Genomic DNA, 24512 nt, shown 5'->3' on the forward strand with positions numbered 1-24512 from the left:
ATGGACGCATCATGTAGCCTGCCATCTAGAGGTAGCAGTGCCGAGTGTGAGGTCACACGTCCTTGATTTTTCTGTAGCAATTACGCTGCAAAAAAAGTCAACCTGCTAATTGTCTTACTGCAGCAACGGCTATAGGGAGAAAATTAAGTTTTATTTTTCCTGTAGCAGTTGACTGTCAGTCGTTGGGGCGATGCATGGAGCAGAAACAGCTCAATATACAGCGTGCTATTATCACTCCTCTGCATTGTGATTGACAGCCTGCTCTGCAGTATGCGTCTTTGCTGTATAAACTGTGTTTCCCTGGGAATAGCTGATCTTACATGGCTCAGGTACTGATCATCACTGTACAAGATGTGATGATCCACTAGACGTTATAGCTGCAGGGCATCAAAGGGAAGTTGTCACCAGTTTTGTCATATATCAACTGAAACTATCACCTAATTCAGCCCCTGAGCTGCATTCCATAAATGCTTATATAACCCCCTGACACCTCCTGTATACCCCCCAAAAACCTTTTGAAATTCTCCTGCTCTGTGTGTTAATCCTATCAGTCCAGTCTGATAGGTCCATTTGCAGCACAGACAAGAATCGACAGTGCTTACAACTTTACAGAGTGTTACTCCAAAGTATTTTCTGGTGTATTTAGAAATACTTTGTATCTGCTCCTTAGTTACTGTCTGTAAATTGGTAGATTTGGCTTCAAGTAACTGATAGTCAATGGTAGACAAAGCTATTATGGCTGCAGGGGAAGAGTCATCATTGAGGCGCATAGGATTCAGTGGTTGATTAAGTGACTCCTACACTATTTACCTGCAAATAAACATAATATTTGCAGGTAAATAGCATTTATGGACATGAGAGATTGCCTTTAAAGTCAAATGTACCCATCAATGTCAACAGGATTGGCCATCTAATGAGCATCCTGACCCTCCTCCAATATCATCTAATATTGGTATTGCCAGTAAAATATTAATGCGAACATATTTACAGAGATTATGTAATTATATCAATTGCAACAGGTATGAAAATGTTATCAGTAAGGCTGCTGTCACACTAGCAGTATTTGGTCAGTATTTTACATCAGTATTTGTAAGCCAAAAGCAATAGTGGAACAATTAGAGGAAAAGTATAATAGAAACACATGCACCACTTCTGCATTTATCACCCACTCTTGGTTTTGGCTTACAAATACTGATGTAAAATACTGACCAAATACTGATAGTGTGACGGCAGCCTAAAAGTGATTTTTTTATAAGGTGTCATGAAGAGTAATTTTTTTTGCTATTTTATACCATTACTGCTGATTTTAATATTTTAATTTATTTTTCATTATACAAAAGTGAAATAAATCTATACATATCAACCTGAGAAATGGCCCCCAATTACTGACAGTAAGCAGAGATCTTCAAATTTCCCAGCACCTTAAATGCAAAGGTGCACGGTCAGTGCTACAATGCAACATTTTTATAGGGTATGGGTTTTAGGATTTTTTGGGTGTTGTGATTTATCACTATGATCTGTAGGATGCGCCAAATCTGGCACTTAGCCTCTCTCTTCCCACTGCCCTGTAGCAGTGGCATATGGGGTAATAAGGGGTTAATGTCACCTTTGTATTGTAAGCTTAGTAATGAAGAGGTCTCAATAAGACACCTATCCATTACTAATCCTATTGTCTGTAAAGGGTTAAATAAACACACACACATGCAGAATAAAGTATGTTAATTAAATAAAACACTAAACACTGACCATTTTATTGTTACTGGTAATCCAAGCGAAGCCCTCAATCTCCTGTAAAAAATGTAAAATAAAAAAACAACAATATACCCATATCTGTTCGGCGTACAGTCAGTCCCACGCCATAATCCATATCTTGGGTATCTACAGTTTACAACTGGGAGCGCTGCTAATATGACCGTACCGGTTGTAAACTACTGGGGAATAAATGAATACATATATATGTGTGTGTGTGTGTCACTGACATATATATATGTATTCTATGTGTATATATCTATTCTATCTTTTCTATTCTTAACAAGTCAGTGTGATTTTACTGTACGCCGGACATGAATTGCCAGCTTTTCAAAGGACACTGGTGCAAGAAAAAAAAACGCACAGCACTCGCACCATGCGATTTTTTTCTCGCACCCATTGACTTACATTAGTAAGTCTCATCCAAGAATCGCAGCAATACGCAGCAGCAGTCTGATTTCGGCTGGGAAAAAACTCGCAAATGAGATCCTATTGAATAACATTGGTCCAAGTGCAATCCGATTTTTTATTGGCCTGCATGAGTATGAGCCCTTAGGAGGAGACTCTCAGGGCTCCAGTCTGCAGAACACGAACTACGTGACATGACTGCTGGACCATTTGCAGTTTCCTATGTTAGAGAAATGCATTGTATCCATAAGTAAAAATTTGGATGCTATACTGTGACACCGTGTGGCATCCAATTTTTTTCACGCACCCATAGAAGTGAATGACAGAGTTTCACTGATTTACGGAAGAAACTAGAGCACGTTGCCATTTTTTTTTCACATACAGATTCGGTTAGAGAAAACAAAATTTTTTACGGACAGGCCAATAATAAGGTCGTGTGAATGAGCCATTCACACAGATTTTATGGTCTTTATTACTCCAGATCTGAGTGAAGGGATAATTTGTTTCATATATTAGAAAGTCGAGTTGTACTGTATTTTTATAAAAGGTTAATTCCATGTTCATAAGCGGATATTGTCGGGTAGTGTTTGTAAAAATAGTTTTGCAATTTTTTTTTCCTGCCATTGTTGAGATGTTTAGACTTTTGTTTTGTTTATGACATGTTGCCTTGGAGACTAACCACCTTTGCTAGACTGCAAAAGTTGTGCAGTGCTTACAAGCTCTGTTCTACTGAGATTGTAAGCACTGGCTTAATGCAGGATCCCTAGAGTGCTCTGCTCACTTCTAATCCCAGACAGATTCAGCACAGGGTTTACAATCTAGACAGCAGTGGTGGTCAGTCTACTAGCCAGTGAGAAAGAAAACAGAAGAACATTAAATGGATTGTCCCCCCTCAGAAAACTATGGGCTATATGCTACAGTCATACCTCCCAACTTTTGATGATGGGAAAGAGGGACAAAGTTTGCGGCGCGCTTTGCACGCCGTGGCAAATTTTAGGCCACGCCTCTGACCACACCCATTCATAACTAGCCACACCCATAGCCATACTGTATAATGACTGCACATGATGCTCCATACTGTATAAAGGCCTCACATGATGCTCCATCTACTATATAATTGTCTAAGGGTCACTTCCGTCTGTCCTTCTGTCTGTAACGGTTATTCGTTCGCTGATTGGTCTCGCCAGCTGTCTGTCATGGCTGCCGCGACCAATCAGCGACGCGCACAGTCCGGAAGAAAATGGCCGCTCCTTACTCCCCACACTCACTGCCCGGCGCCCGCATACACCCCTCCGCTCACCCAGGGTTAATGCCGGCGGTAACGGACCGCGTTATGCTGCGGGTAACGCACGCCGTTACCGCTGCTATTAACCCTGTGTCACCAAGTTTTTTACTATTGACGCAGCCTATGCAGCGCCAATAGTAAAAACATCTAATGTTAAAAATAATTTAAAAAAATAAAAAAATGATTATATACTCACCTACGCCGCCTTTCCCGCTCCTCGCGAGGCACGGATGGTCTGGCAGAAAGACCTGCCATGACGTCACGGTCATGTGACCGCGAAGTCATCACAGGCCCTGAGTGCCTGCGCGAGCAGGCTGGGACCGGAAGCTGCCGCCTGTACATCGCACAGGCGACAGAACTACAAGTATGGTGAGTATGATAGAACTACAAGGTGCCCTCGGATCGGAAGGTGAGTATGTTTATTTTTTAACCTGTGACATACGTGGCTAGGCAATATACTATGTGGCTGGGCAATATACTGCGTGGCTCTGTGCTGTATACTACGTCACTGGGCAATATACTAAGTCGTTGGGCAATATACTACGTCGCTGGGCAATATACTATGTGGCTGGCCAATATACTACGTGGCTGGCCTATATACTACGTGGCTGGGCAATATACTACGTGGCTGGGCAATATACTACGTAGCTGGGCAATATACTACGCGGCTCTGTGCTGTATACTACGTCACTGGGCAATATACTACGTCACTGGGCAATATACTAAGTCGCTGGGCAATATACTACGTCGCTGGGCAATATACTACGTGGCTGGCCAATATACTACGTGGCTGGGCAATATACTACGTGGCTGGGCAATATACTACGCGGCTCTGTGCTGTATACTACGTCACTGGGCAATATACTACGTCACTGGGCAATATACTACGTGTCTGACCAATATACTACGTGGACTGTGCAATATACTACGTGGACATGCATATTCTAGAATACCCGATGCGTTAGAATCGGGCCACCATCTAGTACTGTATAATGGCCCCACATGATGCTCCATACTGTATAATGACCACACATGATGCTCCATACTGTATATTGGCCGCACATGATACTTCGTACCGTATAATGGCCACACATAGTTACTCCTACACACGCAGCTGCACTCCGTACACACGCGGCTCCGCTCCATACACCTCGTACACACGCTGCTCCGCTCCGTACACCTCGTACACACGCGGCTCCGCTCCGTACACCTCGTACACACGCGGCTCCGCTCCGTACACCTCGTACACACGCGGCTCCGCTCCGTACACCTCGTACACACACGCGCTCCGCTCCGTACACCTCGTACACACACGCGCTCCGCTCCGTACACCTCGTACACACACACGCTCTGCTCCGTACACCTCGTACACACGCGCTCCGTACACACACGGCTCCGCTCCGTACACCTCGTACACACACGAGCTCCGCTCCATACACCTCGTACACACACGCGCTCCGCTCCGTACACCTCGTACACACACGCGCTTCGCTCCGTACACCTCGTACACACACGGCTCCGCTCCGTACACCTCTTACACACACAACTCCGCTCCATACACCTCGTACACACACGCGCTCCGCTCCATACACCTCGTACACACACGACTCCGCTCCATACACCTCGTACACACACGCGCTCCACTCCATACACCTCGTACACACACGACTCCGCTCCATACACCTCGTACACACATGCGCTCCACTCCATACACCTCGTACACACACGGCTCCGCTACATCCACACTGTACACCTCCTGACCCCACACACGTCAGCTTACCTCATCCAGCAGGCACCATGGCCAGTTGGCAACCAGCACAGAGTCGAGTCCTGCAATCCACGAGGTCCCGATCATGTGACCCCTGACTCCTCCCCCTGTGACCTCATCACAGGTCCTGTGGCCACGAAGCAGCCAATATGTGGTGTGCTGTGCTCAGGTAGCTCTGCGGGTGCAGGGAAGAGGCTGACCGCAGTGACTGCCTGATATTGCAGCACACCTCCCAACCACTGCGGGACAACTAATGTCCCGCCCGGGATCGCGGGGCTGACTGTCAAAATCAGGACAGTCCCGCTGTATCCGGGACGGTTGGGAGGTATGCCTACAGTAGTTATATAACAAAATTGCTTACCCTCCCTGGGGTCAGCACTGATGTAATATCGACAGCACTGCAGCCAATCACTGAGCTCAATGACTCTGCCCGTGTTGACGGCACAAGCCGCTGAGCTCATTGGCTGCAGTGCTGTCACAACTGCAGATACACGTCTGCGGGGCAATCGTGGGGACCTGGTGCTGACTCCAGGGGAACTCAATTTTTTTTCCTATAAATACTGCAGTTTACAACCCATAGTTTTCTGAAACAGCCCCTTTAATATCTCAAGAAAGCCTGCACATTTTAAAAAGCAGGAACATGCAAAACTGCTAGTTTTTTTCCACACACTATCTGGCAATGTCCATCTGTGGAGGTGGGAATGCTTTAAAGCAGTGTTCCCCAACTCCAGTCCTCAAGGCCCACCAACAGATCATGTTTTCAGGATTTCCTTTGTATTGCACAGGTGATGCAATTATCACCTGGGCAAGACTAAGGAAATCCTGAAAACATGACCTGTTGGTGGGCCTTGAGGACTGGAGTTGGGGACCCCTGCTTTAAAGCACCACTCCAGTGTGTTGTTTTTTTATTTCAGCACTGGAGTAAGTTCCCTGACCTTAGTATTATATTCATCACCCGCTGACTTCAGCTGTTCCCAGTGCCGCTCCATTCCCAATCCGCCATTTTATAACTACAACTCTCTCACTGCAACGGACATCCGGGGAAAGTCCGTGTTAGGCCGGTTTCACACGTCAGTGCCTCCGGTACGTGTAGTGACAGTTTTCTCATGTACCGCAGACACTGACCTACGTAGTCCCATTCAAATGAATGGGTCTATGCAGATGTCAGCATGTTTTCACGGACCGTTTGTCCGTCTGCAAAACAAGCTGACATGTCCGTTTTTGTGCAGCTGCACGGACCACACGGACCCATACAAGTCAATGGGTCCGTGTAAACACGTACCACACATGGATGCCGTCCGTGTGCTTTTGTTAAGTCATACGGTTAAAATTGAAAAAAATTGTTTCAATACACGGACACATGGACAGCACACGGACAGCATACGGATGCTAAACAGGGACACACGGATCCCACACAGATGTACCACGTGAGCACACGGATATCTCCGGTACCGATTTTTCCGGTACAGGAAACATCTGGACGTGTGAAACCGGCCTTAAGCTGGGGTCTCATTAGCGTATTGCATCTGATGATTTCCTCATGAGAGAGCATCAGATGCGATCAGCTAATGACCCTCGGCTCCTGCTCTGCTGTGAACAGGAACCGAGTGTCATGCAACTGTGCTCTGATACTCTCGCATAAGAGGATTGAGCACAGCTGTGGGGCGTGGGGTGAAGGAGAAAGTAATTTCTCCATTTCCTCTGCTACAGGTGTCGGTGGGAATCGCACTGCTCTCGGGTGATATCCGAGTGTGGTGCGATGTTTCACACGCACACAGACTTACATGGATGCGTGCGATCCAATTCTTGGGTGCAATAGCAGCATGCTGTGATTATTTTTGCATGCTGAATCAGCATAAGAAAATAATGGCAAATGTGAGCTGCACCATAGAGAAACATTGGGGTGAGTGAAATTAGATTTCTTGTTGGATTGCACTCGTCCAAATGGATCGCAAGTGGGAATGAGCCCTAAGGACTCATTTCCACATGCGAGGCACACGTCCTTATCTCGCATGTGGAAACCAAGCTGTGGAGCCGGCACTCCAGAGCGGAGCGTGCGGCCGCATAGGAACACATGGAGCTGCACAGCTCCGCTCCAAAGTGCCGGCGCCAGAGCTTGGTTTCCACATGCGAGATACGGACGTGTGCCTCGCAAGTGGAAATGAGCCTTTACACTAAGGCCGGGATCACACATACGCGAGATATGGCCGAGTCTCGCAGGTGAAATCCCTCCTCTGGCGCCGGCACTCCGGAGCGGAGCGTGCAGCCGCACAGCAACACATGGTGCTGCACGCTCCGCTCCAAAGTGCCGGCGCCAGAGGATGGATTTCACCTGCGAGACTCGGCCGTATCTCGCGTATGTGTGATCCCGGCCTCACAGTCTGGTTAGAATGCCAAACTTGGATTGGTTCGCTCATCTCTAGTTACAAGCTCTCAATGTAAGTCCAGGGATCCAAGAAGTATCGTTTCTCCTTGCGGAGAGTGACATGTTAAGCATGTCGAGGTGAGAAGATTAAGGGTATGTGCAGATGCTGCGGATTTTGCTGCGGATGCGCAGCAGTTTCCCATGCATTTACAGTACCATGTAAAGCTATGGGAAATGAAATCCGCAGTGCACATGCTGAGGAAAAAAACACACGGAAACGCAGCGGTTTATTTTCCGCAGCATGTCAATTCTTTGTGCGGAATCCGCAGTGGTTTTTCACCTGCTCCAATAGGAAACTGCAGGTGAAAAACCGCAGCGGAAACCGCAATAAAAACCGCGATAATTCCGTAGTAAAAGCCGCTGCATGTGCACATGCCCTAAAGCTGCAATGTAAGTCCAGCAAACACTGAAGCGATGCGCCAGGTCACAAATAGAGTTGAGTGAACTTGTAATATGTGTAGTAGTTATTAGTAGGACACATGTGTAATTGTTATCATTCTCTTTATTTCCAGTCTGTTACAGATTCCAGCCACACCTGGGACTCGCAGGGTTATTACAGGGACTCCTGAGCCAGGCCTGTACTGGAGGGAAGGTAGCTGGACACTTTTACACCACATAAAGCCGCCATGTTTCCCTTCCATGAATAACTGCAGGCTGTCACCAAGGTCCCCTGTAAACAGAGAGTGAAACTTCTCACAGTGCCATGGAGAGCGGCCATTGCAGTTTCTGGCACACCTTTGCTACGTCCCTGGTGACATCAGCGGCAGCCGGTCTGGGTGGGTGATATTCACCTGGAGCACAGAGAACACGACACTGGAGCTGAGCCGTCCTGCAGGCCAGCCCCCTCCTCCGCCCTGTGCCTGGCTCCCTGCCCCCTCCGCAGTCACTACACCTTTCTTCCCCTCACACATAGGGCTCCATTTTCCCTGTGTGCCGGGCTGCTGACATTACCTGCACCTGAGCTGTGGACGGACCCCCCAATTCTGGGAGCGGAGCTGAGAATGGCGCGGACCCCTGCTGGAGGAGGCATCTGTCTGCTACTATTGGTGAGTGACCCCCGGACCTGTGGGCTCACCCTGAGGTCTGTGCTACCTGTGCTGACCACACCCTGTCACCAGCCAGGTCACCGGCACTGTCAGGGCATGCTGGGAGCAGTAGTCCTGCAGGTGACAGCTTTGCCCTGTGGACGACCCCTCAGCACTTTGGAGCACTTGTTGCTGTGAGGACGGTGCGGGGATTCTGGCTTTCCTCAGTCACCCACTGCCCCAGTGTGGGGTCACTTCCCCGGATCCCGGCCTCTCCCCCAGTGAGACCATTAGATAATTAATTCCATCTGAAGCAGAAACTAATGATCGTTTCCTTGTGCTGCCCAATGGTCGCATCCTGCCTGTAGTCCTGGGCCGGGTCCCATGGAGTGTGGTGGTGCCCGCGCCCCCCTAGGTCAGCGCCATGGCTCCCTCTGACCACTCAGTCTGGTGTCATTAATCAGTGTTTCTCCCTGAGAAAAATGTCAGGAATGCCAGGAAACAAAGGCCGGGGAGGCGCTGACACATGGGCTCCTCTTCTCCACCAAGCCTGGGCCTCTTTATTTGCCACCATTATTTGATGTTTCTTTATTTGTTTGTTTTTCTTAAATGTAGCTAGAAGATTTAGGCAATTTGATGCTGAAAAGTCTCCAAACAGGATTCTACAGTCTTCACCTGCGGAATTAGACGTACAGACTAGATAATACATTCATGGATTAGGGTTAAGTCCCCACAATGAGTTTTTGGGGAGCCTTTGATACGTAATATTTACACTGTCCAAAAAAAGCAGTGTCTAAGGCTACTTTCACACTAGCGTTAACTGCAATACGTCGCAAATGCGTCGTTTTTGCGAAACGCCGCATCCAGCAAAAGTTTTTGCTGGATACGTTGTTTCGTCATAGAGTAACATTAGCGACGCATTCGCGACGCATTTGCGACGCATTTCCAAACGGTGAATGCGTTTGGCGGCGTTTGGGCGTATGGTAGCGGTCCGTCGGGAAAACAGAACGCTACATGTAACGTTTTTTGCTCCCGACGGTCCGCTTTTTCCGACCGCGCATGCGCAGTCGGAACTCCGCCCCCACCTCCCCGCACATCCCCGCACCTCACAATGGGGCAGCGGATGCGTGGAAAATATGCATCCGCTGCCCCCGTTGTGCGGCGGAGACCACACTAGCGTCGGGAACGTCGGCCCGACGCGCAGCGACGGGTTGTTCCCGACGCTAGTGTGAAAGTAGCCTTAGGCTATGTTCACACAAGGCGTTTTTGCTGTGTTTCTTTTCAGCTGCTGAAAAAAATCAGGTTTTTCTTGTGTTTTGCTGCATTTTTGTCAAGTTACATTTGTCCCTTGTGCATGGTGATAAAGCTTAGTGCAAAAAAAAAAATCTGATTATACTTCATCAGTTTTTGGCACAAAAAATGCCATAAAACCTGATTCCTGTGTTTTGGGTTTTTTCTCCACCCATTACTTTCAGTGGGTGAAACGCTGAAAGAAGTGACATGCTCTATTCTGCAAAAACAAAGCAAAGCACAAAATACTGAGGACCAAAAAAACCAATGTGTGTGCCGGAGATTTCTGAAATGTCATGGACTTTACTGGAACTGTAAAACGCAGCTCAGCTGAAAAAACCCCTAGTGTGAACATAGCCTTACAGTTCCTGCAAAGCGGATGGGAGATATATATATATATATGTATATATATATATATATATATATATATATATATATATATATATATATATATATATATATTCTCTCCTGCCCGCTGGGCTTTTATTTTACGCAGCGTATTCTGACCTGCACTGTGTCTTAAATTCACAACATGTCAGTTTCTGTCGCTGGTACACTGACTTTTATGTGTGGATTTTCCCCATAAAATTGCACTAGATGTTGGAAATCTACAGATAAAAATGCTTATGTGTTTAACGCATTCACACAACTGTATCAATAAAAAAATACCAGGAAGTGCGAAAAACAAAACAGCTTTATTTAGAACGTGTAATATACCATAATTTTTTTTTCACTGTCAAAAAATGTTATCAAAAAAGAAAATCTACGCTTCCTATCTCTTAAAGTAGAGCTGTACACAGTGGTTACTTTTGCCAATATCATGTTGTTGGGTTGTTTTTGTTGTGTGTGTTTTTTTTGTTTTTTTTTAAACTGCCCATTTCAGAGATAGGTGTGTTTTTATTTAGTGCTTAATGGTCTTTACCAAGGAGGTGGTGCTCACAGGATTCTTTGGAGGCATCTTTAGGCTGCGCTGCAAAAAACACCCTGTAAACACCATTTTCTAAAGACCATAAAAATTAGTTTATTGGGTCTGTTTCATAAAAAGGCCCATATTTCTGGAACTGAATGACAAATTAAAAAAAAAACAATACTAAGAAGGAAAGCTGGAAGAAATAAGATTAAAAAATACTGGCTACCTTTGGTCCTCTTTAAACAGGGACAGATAATCCATCGATAGCATGGATGGCATTGCAGGACATTGGGTATCCATGGCTACGACCACTGACAGCTAGTTGTCGTAACCATGGATACCTAAGGTCCTGCAATGCCTGATGAAGAGACGTAAGCAGTCTCGAAAGCTTGCTTTGTAACATCATTCACTATATTTTGTTAGCCATTAAAATCTATCACACCCACAAGATTCCTATTTTGGTTCTCCCACAGAGCACTCTATGTATCTTTTTACACCTACTAATCATTGGGATAGGATCTTGGAGATGGGAACACCCCTTAATTCCTTCCTTCATACGTCTCCTTTCCTTTTGAATGAAGTGCTGGCTTTGATTAAAGAAAACTGTGTGATTTTCACCCTAAGGCCAGGGTCACACTAGCGTATTGCATCCGATGCGAGAGCATCGGATGCGATATGCTAATGACCCTCGGTTCCTGCTCGCAGCAGAGCAGGAGCCGAGTGTCATGCGTCTGTGCTCCGATTCTCTCGCACAGGGAGGATCGGAGCACATCTGCGGAGGAGGCGGAGAAATGAATTTCTCCATCTCCTCCATTGCTGGGGTCCGCTTTTAACGCACGTCACTCGGATGATATCCGAGTGGTGTGCGCTGTCTCACTCGCACCCATAGGCTTATATGGGTGCGAGTGAGCCCAGAGTTTTCCTCGGTCCGAGACAATCGCAGCATGCTGCGATTGTCTCGGACCGAAGAAAACGGCCGACAAAAAGTCGGCTGCTGGGAGCTGCCCCATATGTTAACATTGGTCCGAGTGCAATGCGATTTTTTATCGCATTGCACTCGGCCGTTTAAAACGCCAGTGTGACCCCAGCCTCAGGGTATGTTTCCACGTTCAGGAAACACTGCGTGTTTGACGCTGCGTAGTGCCGCATCGTCAAACACGCAGTGTCCAGATGTTGCAGCATAGTGGAGGGGATTTTATGAAATCCCGTCTCCACTATGCGTGGTAACACGCATCCGGCGGCCCTGCGATTCCGGACATGCGGCGCGTCTTTTTAGATCGCAGCATGTCTGTTTACCTTACGGCAACACTGCGCCGACACAAGGTAGAACACAGGGCCCTATGTGTGGGGTGCGATGATGCCGGATGTGTGCAATGAACATATCCGGCATCATCGCATCTGCAGAAGGGGCGGAGCAGGTTTGCCGCTCCGTCCAAACCGCCGGCCATCCTGAACGTGGACACGTACCCTAAGGCTAAGTGCACACGTTGCAGAATTGCCGCGGTAATTTCCGCAGCAATTCTGCAACTCCTGCCGTGGGTATATCGCATGCGGAATTGGCATGCATATTCCTAGCGTTTTGCAAGCATAATTAGCTTGCAGAATGCTAGCGTTTTCCAAGCGATCTGTAGCATCGCTTGGAAAACTGATTGACAGGTTGGTCACACTTGTCAAACATAGTGTTTGCCAAGTGTGACCAACTTTTTGCTATTGATGCTGCCTATGCAGCATCAATAGTAAAAAGATATAATGTTAAAAATAATAAAAAAATTAAAAAAATGGTTATACTCACCATCTGATGGCCCCCCGATCTCCTCAGCGGTGCAGGCGGTGGCTTCCGTTCCTATAGATGCTTTGTGTTCAGGACCTGTGATGACGTCGCGGTCACCTGACCGCGACGTCATCGCAGGTCCTTCACACAAAGCATCCATGGGAACGGAAGCGGACGCAGGCACTGCTGAGGCAGGAAGACTCCGGGGACCATCAGAAGGTGAGTATATCACTATTTTTTATTTTAATTCTTTTTTTTTTTTTTTTTTTTTACCAATTAAATGGTGCCCAGTCGGTGGAGGAAAGTCTCCTCTCCTCCACCCTGGGTACCAACCCCACATGATCTGCCTACTTCCCGCATGGTGGGCATAGCCCCATGTGGGAAGTAAGCGGATCAATGCATTCCTAGGTGTGCGGAATGCCTGCGATTCTGCAAATTTAATGAACATGCTGCATTTTTTTCTGGAAAGCGTTTCCGCTCAGGAAAACAACGCAGCATGTGCACAAAAAATGCGGATTGCATTCTATTAAATAGGATGCTTAATGTGAGCGGTTTTTTTTGCGGTTTTATAGCGAAAAACCGCAAAAAAAAGTGACGTGTGCACATAGCCTAAAGCTTCTAGGTTTGTGAATGCTTTCAGTAGGTGATGCCTCCAGGGAAGGCTTATGAAGAATGTTACCACACCTAGCTGCAGTTACTCTTCAGGTCCTGTTATTTATGATCCTCCAGCACATTTGACATTGCAGTTTTAACCTTTTGTGTTCTTCAATTTCACTGTCACTGTGTACTTCTTACTAGAAGTCTTCTGCTAATGTCTGTTTTAGACCCTTAGGGTATGTTTCCACAGTCAGGAAATGATGCGGATTGGATGCCGCGTACATCCGCAGCGTCCAATTCGCAGCGGCCAGATGTTACAGCATAGTGGATGGGATTTTATGAAATCCCATCTCCACTATGCGTGCAGGGACATCTCCGGCTTCCCTGCGTATACGCACATGTGACGCGTCTTTCTAGACCACAGCATGTCAATTTATCTTGCGGAGAAGCTCAGGCTCCACAAGATAAATATATAGTTCAATGTATAGGACGCAGTGATTTCCGCATGGTTCAGTGAACACATGCAGAATCACCGCATGTACAAATCCAGCAGCGCTTTGGATGGAGCTGCGTCCAAAGCGCTGCCAATCCGGACGGCGGAAACATACCCTTACAGAAACTGTTAGGAAACCTTCATATTACGGTGGGCCCTTCCAATAATCTAACATCAGACCAGAGGGGAAGCTGTAAAAGTTGACAATGAAGGTGTATATTCCAATGCAACATGTTTGTATAATTGACCCATCCATGTGAAATACATTGGTAGAAATAGATGTTTGCCGTTGTCAGATGAGTAGTAGTCAGAGACAAATCTGCCTTCTGTTAATATACCGTAATTATTAAGGCACTAGATGGTGGCCCGATTCTAACGTATTGGGTATTCTAGAATATGCATGTCCACGTAGTATATAGCCCAGCCACGTAGTATATAGCCCAGCCACGTAGTATATAGCCCAGCCACGTAGTATATAGCCCAGCCACGTAGTATATAGCCCAGCCACGTAGTATATAGCCCAGCCACGTAGTATATAGCCCAGCCACGTAGTATATAGCCCAGCCACGTAGTATATTGCCCAGCCACGTAGTATATTGCCCAGTGATGTAGTATACAGCACAGAGCCACGTAGTATACAGCACAGAGCCACGTAGTATATTGCCCAGCCACGTATGTCACAGGTTAAAAAATAAACATACTCACCTTCCGATCCAAGGGCCCCTTGTAGTTCTAACATACTCACCATACTTGTAGTTATGTTGCCTGCGCGGTACAGGCAGCAGCTTCCGGTCCCAGGGTGTGATGACGTCGCGGTCACATGACCGTGACGTCATGGCAGGTCCTTCTCGTGCAGGCGCACAGGGCCTGTGATGACGTCGCGGTCACATAACCATGACGTCATGGCAGGTCCTTCTCCCACACGATCCTTACTACCGGAACCTGCCGCTTGCACGGAGCGGTTACCGGAGGGTCGCGAGGACCGGGAAAGGCGGCGGAAGGTGAGTATATAATGATTTTTTATTTTTTTAAAATTATTTTTAACATTAGATCCTTTTACTATTGACGCTGCATAGGCAGCGTCAATAGTAAAAACTTGGTCACACAGGGTTAATAGCGGCGATAACGGAGTGAGTTACCCGCGGCTTAACGCGGTCTGTTACCGCTGGCATTAACCCTGTCTGACCGGTGACTGCAGGGAGTATGGAGCGGGCACTGACTGCAGGGGAGTAGGGAGGGACTAATCGGACTGTGGCCGTCGCTGATTGGTCGCGGCAGCCATGACAGGCAGCTGGCGAGACCAATCAGCGAATGAATAACCGTGACGGAAGTTGAGGACAGAAGTGACCCTTAGACAATTATATTACTGGGATCTCTGTTGTAGTAAAGAATACCGTAGCCTGTTCTGGGATATATGGGCGCTACACTTGTATAAGCACTAGGTACTCACTTGGAATGATCTAATAATGGTTTACTGCAGCCTATCCTTTCCTTAGGATGTATCAGACGTACGCTGTCATATTAGCGGTATCTGATGATCGGCATAAGGCTCGCAGACACTTTAGCTAAAAGTTGGCCTAACCCAACATTTACTGTACCTTGTGGGTGGGTGGCCTTCAGACAGTTTTTTTTTTGCCCAATTCATTTGTTTTGCAAGCAGCAACTTGCTGTGTTCACCTATAGATGACACATGAACGTTTGTCGGAGCTGAGCGTTCACATATGTGTATGATGGAGTCAAGTGAAATACCTGTTTGGCCAACAGTTAACTAAAGGCTATGGGCACCTTTACAGAAAAATCTATTTTCTTTATCAGATTATTCCTTTCCCTAAGGTCTTCATATACACTAGATTTAGTTGGGCAAACTTGCCAATTTCTGCAGCACCCACTAATATATATGGGGACTACTTTCCCATAACAAGATGTGAAGAGACATAGAACGATCAGACAAGGCAAGATACAATACCTGACAGTTTATTGCCATAGATGTTAAAATATGGCAGCAGTTTACTACAGTTTCCCCATTGAATACACATACACGCTCATCAGGCCATTCATGTGTATGGGGAGTCGGGAGAGATCACTGCCAAAACCTGTTAGGCTATATGCACATGTTGCTTATTTGACTGTGGAATTTTCTGTGCAGATTCTGCATTTCTTGGCAGAAAACGCAGGTCCTAATCTGCTCGTTGTGTTTTGTTTTTTTTTGCGGATTTTGTGCAGATTTCTTCCTTTTTTTACCACTGCGAATTTCTATTATGGAATGGGTGCAGAAACGCAGCAGATCCGTAAAAAGAAGTGACATGGTCCTTTTTGTAACTGCTGTGTTTTCCTTGTGGATTTTTCCGCACCATTATCAAAGCATTTTTTATTTTTTGCCATTGATTTACATTGTACTGTAAATCGCTTGCGGATCTGCAGCGTTTCTGCGCGGGAAAAAAAACGCAGCGGATCTGCAAGAAATCCTGACGTGTGCACATACCCTTAGGGTATGTGTCCATGATCAGGAACTACTGCGGGTTTGACGCACTGTATTTATGCACAGTCAAACCTGCAGCGGCCAAATATTACAGCATAACGGATGGGATTTCTTGAAATCCCATGTCTACTATGCGTGCATAGTCGCCTGTGGATCATCCGTAGACACTGACATGCGGCGCATAGAAAAAAAACAGCAGCCGACAGCACTTCAGTATAGGGATGCATGTTCCAAATCCAATGAACCCAATTGGAGATGCAACAATCAAAAGGCAAAAAGGAGCAGCATCCAGTCTAGGTGAAAAAGAGAAAAAAAAATCTTTATTCCACCATGATACAACGTTTCTTGATAAAGACCAGCACTGGTCGAAACGTTGTATCATGGCGGAATAAAGATTTTTTTTTTTTTTCTGTTTTTCACCTGGATTGGATGCTGCTCCTTTTTTGCCTACTGACATGTAGCACGTCTGTCAAGAAAGCAGCATGTCAATTTCTCTTACAGAGATGCGAGTCTCCACAACAGAAACAACATCAATAGAAATGGATTGAATGCGGTAAATCTACTTGGTTCAGTTAACACATGCGTATTCACCTGCTTTTAATAGAACACAGCGCTTTGGACACCGCTAACATATGCTGCATTCAAAGCGCTGCTAGTTCTGGATCTTGGGAACCCAGCCCTAAGGGTAAGGGTGCATGAGCGCATTTAAAGAAACAATTTAGGTAAAAAAATATTTAAGGTAATAATACTGTATATATTTTCTAAGATACAATCAAACCATTCTCGTAATCAGCTTTTCAGTCATCTGTTCAAATTGGCCCAGCTACTGATCCACCAGGAGCAGTTATGGCAGGTTATGTATGCCGGACATGGTTCCCTTACATGAAGAATGGTGAACTATGCCTATCTATGATTTATATGGTTGCTCAAATTATTTTTTCTCACCAGCTCCTGTCTATAAGACCAAACCGTATGCGTTAGTGGGGCATACAGAAGGGGTTTATGACTTGAGACAAGTTTAATGACCCATTGGGTTTGTCTACCTGTGACGGTTGCTGATGTTTACAGAAATGTTCCTTAAGATGGTAATTATTCAGGGCCTATTGATATTGGGGCCAGACATGACTGTAAGATGATGTATTTCTTCAAATTCATCAACTGGCCATAGGTCTCCTGACCTTAACTCGGCAGCCTCGTATATGCCTATGAGACTGCCATGTTTGCGTCTGGAAATGTAGGTAAACTGACTGAACAGCGATCTAGTCTGAACTGGTGCATAACCAAAAAAGACTTGCATAGCAAATAGATCAATGGCTGCACTCAACTGTACTAAAGCAAGGAAATGTGCGATACATGAAATGTGAATAGCATAATGGCTTGTGAAATCTACGAAAAAACACATGAGATTCTTAGCACAAAATTTGTCCCAAAAATGTGAGCCCATCCACCATCGTCAAGGTAATCTCATGGATCGGATGGGTGCAGGTTTTACCATGTTATTAGCCAGAGGTAAGCGTTCACACTAGGTAGACAGGTCAGGGACCCATCCGATCCATGAGATTACCTTGACGATGGTGGATGGGCTCACATTTTTTGGCCAAATTTTGTGCTAAGCATCTCGTGTTTTTTCATAATTTCACAAGCCATTACGCTATTCACATTTCATGTATCGCACATTGCCTTGCTTTAGTACAGTTGAGTGCAGCCATTGATCTATTTGCTATGTTTGCGTCTGGAGACAAAACAGTCAGTCCATATATCGGGGTGCAAGAACAGACCTAGAAACCAGATGAACTCGCATTGATAACACCGATTTTAACTGTAGGAGCCTATGCCATGTTATGTGCGAAAATACTGCATTTTTCTTTTACTGTTTTTCTGTAGTTGTCTGCACCAAAATATGTACTAGCAATCTGCACTGATTATTGCGGGTCTTAGATCGATCTGTCTGTCTGTCTGTCTGTCTATCTATCTGTCTGTCTATCTATCTATCTATCATATAATTTTTTGTTTTTTCGTATATTTCTGTTGCACATTTTTTATGTTTTTTTCTTTCATGCATTTTTTAAAGTGCCAAATACTCTGATTCTGCGCTGAACGCAATTACTATTTATACATACATCTTTTCAGGCTCTCGTTAAAAGCATATAGGGGAAAAGTATACCATGTGCCCCATGGCATCTTTAAATTCATATTGGCATGACTTTTCATTAAATCACATACACTTTGCTTGAACTTTTAAACACTGAAGATTTTCTGCACTAAAAAGCTAAGTTTGAAAAAAAAAGCAGCGTTTACTGTACATAAATTTCTGCATCTCTTGGCAGAAAAAAAAACGCCTGTTTTTTGCTGCTTTTTTTTTTTACTTGAATTTTTGGTGCAGATTTTTCCCACTCATTAGTATGGGTGAAATCTCTAGCAAAAGTCCTGAAAGAATTGACCTGACGCAGATTTAAAGCTGCTCCATATCTGCTAGTCACAAATAAGCAACATGTGAATGAGACTTCAGGGTTCTCATTCACTTTGCTGTCATCAGGAAACCCTCCAGGGTTTTTGGCAAATCTGCACTGAAAAAATTAATCAGAAACGCAGCGTGTGCGCACAGCCTTACAGTCCATGAATGAGGTTGACTCTATAAAACTCACTGGTGATTTCACATTTACTATATATACACAAGTAGTCTTCAGTGTAAATGAGTTTTTTGTGTAAATGGTTTTTGTATGATGCTAATAAATTCAACAGATATTTGCCTTTTCATTTTCAGTAGGAGCAGCGTAAAAGGGGGAAAAACCCTCTTAGACCTCATTCAGACATAAGTATTTTTCGAGTACACAGTAAAAATGGTACCGGTTTGGCCAGTGTGTCATCAGTATTTTTCATGCATGGGTAAATTACAAAGCTTCTCCTATCCAATGTTAAACACTGACAACACATGGATGCCATCTATGGAACACTTGTTTTTCATGGACAAATAGACTTGATTGGCACTTCTCATCAGAGCAGCGGGAAAAAAAAAACTACTTGTCTGCTTGAGTTTTGCATGGACACAGTCTGTGAAGAAACACCGATTTGTTAACAGGTTATGATGAGTTTGTGCCGTATCGGTGAAAAACACTGATAGACATCTGAATGAGGCATTAGATCTTCCACAGATGGTTATATTGGAGCCACATTTACCCATCTGAATTCTGAATGTATTGCCTAGATTTCTTTTGGTACAGCTGCACTATGATAACTTTAGAACTTAAAGAGGTTTTCCACTGCTTTTACCTTGATGACCTATCCGCAGGATAAGTCATTAATGTCTGATCGGGGTCTGGTACCCCACCTGATCTCAGTGTCAGCAGTACTCGCTTGCTGAGCCTCTCAGTCTACTTGTAGTGGCCAGGGTTTGCCACTGCACATCCTCCTCCTGTTAAAATCAATAGTAGGCGGAGGAATTCGGCAAGTGAGTATTTCCAGCTGCCACCAATAACAGCTGATCGGCGGGGGTGTCTGACCCCCCAACCGATCAGACATTGATGGCCTATCCTAAGAATATGTAAAAAGCAGTGGGCAACCGTTTTAAGGATAATATAAGTGTGATTAATTGAACAAAAAAATTAAATGTGGACAGTTATATATTAATACAATATTCTCATCTATGGACGTCTTTACATGAGTAATTGATGTAAAGTAAGCGTCTTCCATGACTAACGTTATCTGTATACCCTCGATAGCTGTCTCTTCCAATTCCACCATAGCCATGAATGCTCGCCAAGCATTTGTATTTTCCATATAGGCAGAGGGATGTAAGCCACTGCAAGAATCATGTGGCCGTAACTTATCTGACAGAAAAACAAAAGAATTACATGAGTAATTTCATTGTGGGCACAACTGTCGTGTGACCTACATTATCATCTCATGACCTGATGTATGTTGTGTTCATGTTAATATTCTCCTACCAAATGCTGCTGTTTTCATTTGTAGTAGCATATGTATTGTAAATGGTAATGTCAGACGAGCGTCATGGCATGGTAGCTCATCATTCATCTCCTTGTGCATGTAGACTAGGCAATCATTGGTACTGCTCAAGAACAAATTGCTCATTCAGTTCTTCCTATTACTACTTTAGACTTTTGTAGAGATGGCCTCCATGAACTTTCAGTGCCTTCTCCATTTAGTTTGTGGCTCAATCTCTCTGCTACACCTGGATGGTTGGGAATCAGGAGGCACTTGTTCTTGAGGTAGATGAGTGTCCTACAATTAGCATGTGTCATACAAAATCTCTTTTAAATATGTTCCAAACTCCCATTTCCCTGTACACAAATATGATTAATATCGCTGTTGGAGACAGAAGAACATGTGGCGTCAGTAATACCAAACCACTTTGCATTTTCTCTGCCTTTTCTCAAAACAGCAATTTAGCCTTAAGCTAAAGACGTGAGTAATGTAAACCTGACTGGAAGCTAAGGATGTGTTTGCTTTAGCAAGTAGACTAGGTAGACATTGCCATTATCAGTAGACACCTCTATTGCCCCCTTAATTTGGTTGGACTTGCATGTATTTTTATCAGGGAAATGGGGAGTAAGCTGTGGCAAGACAACGCTGATGGCGGCTTATATCATGGGAGAACAAAAGGATCCAGCAATGAGATTCAACGTGCCCTACAAATGGTCAACAGAAGCTACGAATTTGATGGGTTCATACAACTTTTCTCAAATGAGTATGGAAGCCTTAAAGTGAACCTGTTATGTCCCAAAACACTATTGGGGTATGTGCACACGCCGCGGATTTTGCTGCTTATCCGCAGCAGATTTGACGCTGCGGATCCGCAGCAGTTTTCCCTAAGTTTACAGTACCATGTAAACCTATGGAAAACAAAAACCGCAGTGCACATGCTGCGGAAAATTCCGCGTGGAAACAAAGAAGTAGCATGTCACTTCTTTCTGCGGAATCCGCCGCGGGTTTTCAACCTGCACCAATAGGAAAGTGCAGTTGAAAACCCGCAGAGGAAGAAACCGCGTGAAAACCGCAGTGGTTTTGCACTGCGGATTTTCAAAATCCGCAGCAGAATCCGCAACGTGGGCACATACCCTTAAGATTAACCCCATATCTGCAGGTTAATAGTGTTTTAAAGCAGTGTGCCCGGCTGCCAGAGGAAATGAACTTTATTCCTTCTGGCAGCCTCAGACTTTTAGTCATAGAGATGCGGCTAGCACGGTTCCTGTTAACACTCAGTACATAGACTGAAAGCCGGAGGCTGCCAGGAGGAATCAAATTCAATTCCTCCCCTCAGCCGAGTTCTCAGTACAGCGGCTGTACAGTTTTAGTACATGACAGGTTCCCTTTAACTCTATGTTAAATGTACTGCTAACATATATACAATATTTCTAAAACATTGGAGAACTCCAACCATTATGTAATCAGGTACATGGTTGGAGTTTTCCAATGTTTTGGAAATGTCTGACATCTTCCTCCTAGTCCTAGGTTTTTTTTTTATATATTCACTTGCTCTTCTAGTGTAATGTTAGTCAATAGGATTACTTAATGTTATAGATGATGAATTTGCAGATCCTGTAACAGGAATGAATATTTAATAGCCATCAACTTCATGTTACATGTAAAGAAGCCTGGCATTCACTGATGTATGGCGCCAATATGTATGATTAGTGAATGTCGCACACCTGCTGTGCTGGCGATCTCCTACCTGGCTTTTCTATGGGATAAAGGAGGTATGCCTTAATCAGTGATACTGCACAGTGTATGTGCAGCTTCAAGGTAGCCATAGGCACACTCGTGTCATGATGAACTCTGTTCTTTATTAGAGCCTGGAGGTTAAGTTTTGGGAATATCTCAGTGTATACCTCTGACAAAAGGCTGCACTCCAGTCCTCTGTGTAAGCATACAATCAAATGCTTTGTCCTTAATCTCCTATTTTATTTATTTTTTTGCCATTTCCCTTTGCTTAGGGAAGCATAATAGACTGTATGTTGGGCCAGCCAAAAAGAAGCTGCTAGGAACTATGATGACTAGTCACCCCCCCCCATTGCTGGCTTCTGATTCATACAGTAGTAGTTCTAGGCATGAATCACCTGATGGGTCCCTTTTTTAAGGGCCAATTAAATAATTCCAATCAGATTTTTTTTTTTTTTTGTTAGCCACCCATGGCTTAAATGACAATAATAACATTCAAGACAGTCACAGAAAGTGGGGCTCCAGAAACCACAAAGCATGGCTGTGTTGTTTCCATCACTCCCATACGAATGAATTGGGGTTACAAAAATAGTATCTCAGTATCGCTGTGAGACGATGCAGCATTGTCCCATGGAGTCAGTGAGCAGATGGAGTGTAGGTGCAAAGTGTTGTAAGCATTAAGGCTGCGTTCCCACGATCGGTGTTTGCTGAGTTCTTGATGATGCTGAATTTCTGCACCTTAGTTTACTTGCAGTTTTTGTGTAAGTTTTTGGACTCTACGTTTTTTTGTCTCTGTTCGGAGTGTCATGCTTTAAATAATTCTTTGATTTTGAAACTTCCTGGTATTGGCATTTTCGGGTGCGGATTGCGTGCATTTTTTTGATGCATTTACGCTGTGTAAATACACTAAAAGCGTGTGTTTTTATTTTTTTACCTGCAAATTTTCCACATCTAATGCAAGTCTACAAAGAAATTTTGCACAGAAAGCTCAGCGTAATCACAAGAGAAATTGACATGCTGTGGATTGGAAAAACGCACTGCAGGTCAGTTTACGCAATGTAAAAAAAAAATAAAAATGGAATCACAGTGGACATGACATTTCTATAAGTCACATTCACTTTGCTGGTACTGTAAAACACTGCTTTTTAGCCACAGCAAAAATATGCAGCGTCAAAAACGTAATAAAACTCATCAAGGGCATGTAGCATAGAAAGATTATGGGGCCAGCATTTATCCCATGGTCTCTTTTAAACAGCTGATTGTCACGGGTGGTCCCTCCTTCATTCTTGCTTTGATGTTCATCCCAGGGACAGCTCTATTCAGTTTCATACTCCATACAACTGAACTTAAAGGAAACCTGTCACCCCCAAAATCAAAGGTGAGCTAAGCCCAGCGGCATCAGGGGGTTATCTACAGCATTCTGTAATGCTGTAGATAAGCCCCCGATGTATCCTGAAAGATGAGAAAAAGAGGTTAGATTATACTCACCTGGGTGCGGTCCCGGTTCTGTTCTGGTCCGATGGGCGTCGCGGTCCAGACCGAGGCCTCCCATCTTCTTACGATGACGTCCTCTTCTTGTCTTCACGCTGCGGCTCCGGCGTACTTTGTCTGCCCTGTTGAGGGCAGAGCAAAGTACTGCAGTGCACAGGCACCGAGAAAGGTCAGAGAGGCCCAGCGCCTTCGCACTGCAGTACTTTGCTCTGCCCTCAACAGGGCAGACAAAGTACGCCGGAGCCGCAGCGTGAAGACAAGAAGAGGACGTCATTGTAACAAGATGGGAGGTCCCGGACCGGACCGCGACACCCATCGGACCAGAACAGAACCGGGACCGCCCCTTGGTGAGTATAATCTAACCTCTTTTTCTCATCTTTCAGGATACATCTGGGGCTTATCTACAGCATTACAGAATGCTGTGCATGAGCCCCTGATGCTGGAGGGCTTAGTTCACCTTCGATTGTGGGGGTGACAAGTTCCCTTTAAAGGACAAACCTCAGGCCTTTATGCAACCAAGCCTCCACTACAGCTTCTCACTGGCTTCTCTAGGTTTGTGCTAAACCTTGCTCACTCCAACGTGGCTTTTTTTTCCCAGCTGATAGGTTTATAGCCACTGCAGACCATGCTCCAAGACTAGCCCCGTACCAGATGACAGTCTACTTAACCAGACCTACATTGACCTGCAGAGTATAGTTGTATGACAACCAGGCCTTGCTCGATTTCCCAAACTAAATCTCACTAAAGCCTTCCTCAGGCCCCTGTAACGTCTTAGGCTATGTGCAGACGATGCGGATTTCCTGTGGATCTGCAGCGTTTTTTTCCGTGCAGAAACGCTGCAGATCTGCAAAGAGATTTACAGTACAATGTAAATCAATAGGGGAAAAAAAAAATGTTGTGCTAACGGTGTGGAAAGTTCCGCATGAAAAACGCTGCAGATCAAAAGAAGTAGCATGTCACTTCTTTTGTGCGGATCTGCAGCATTTCTGCACCCTTCCGTTATAGAAATCCACAGGGGTAAAAAACGCATGAAATCCGCAGCAAATCCGCATAAAAACGCGTCAAATCTGCACCTTCGTTTTCTGCCAGGAGATGCAGATTTTGTGCAGAAAATTCTTCACCCCAATCCTCAACGTGTGCACATA

At 45.0% G+C, this 24512-nt stretch overlaps 1 protein-coding gene and 1 long non-coding RNA gene across 2 annotated transcripts in view; one reads left to right on the forward strand and one right to left on the reverse strand.

The window, feature by feature from the left end:
- LOC143782675 (uncharacterized) overlaps positions 1-19588 on the reverse strand; it is an 85522-nt gene extending 65934 nt beyond the window's left edge. The window contains exon 1 of the long non-coding RNA XR_013217019.1: positions 19471-19588. This is a non-coding gene — a long non-coding RNA (uncharacterized LOC143782675). The remainder of the gene's footprint in view (positions 1-19470) is intronic.
- Positions 8506-24512, forward strand: part of DSG2 (desmoglein 2) — a 39122-nt gene continuing 23115 nt past the window's right edge. Inside the window, exon 1 of the mRNA XM_077270398.1 lies at positions 8506-8681. Within this exon, the coding sequence (XP_077126513.1) occupies positions 8637-8681 (45 nt within the window). The 5' untranslated portion in view covers positions 8506-8636. The remainder of the gene's footprint in view (positions 8682-24512) is intronic.

The sequence above is a fragment of the Ranitomeya variabilis genome, chromosome 6, assembly GCF_051348905.1.
Source record: "Ranitomeya variabilis isolate aRanVar5 chromosome 6, aRanVar5.hap1, whole genome shotgun sequence".
NCBI classification, from domain to species: Eukaryota; Metazoa; Chordata; class Amphibia; order Anura; family Dendrobatidae; genus Ranitomeya; species Ranitomeya variabilis.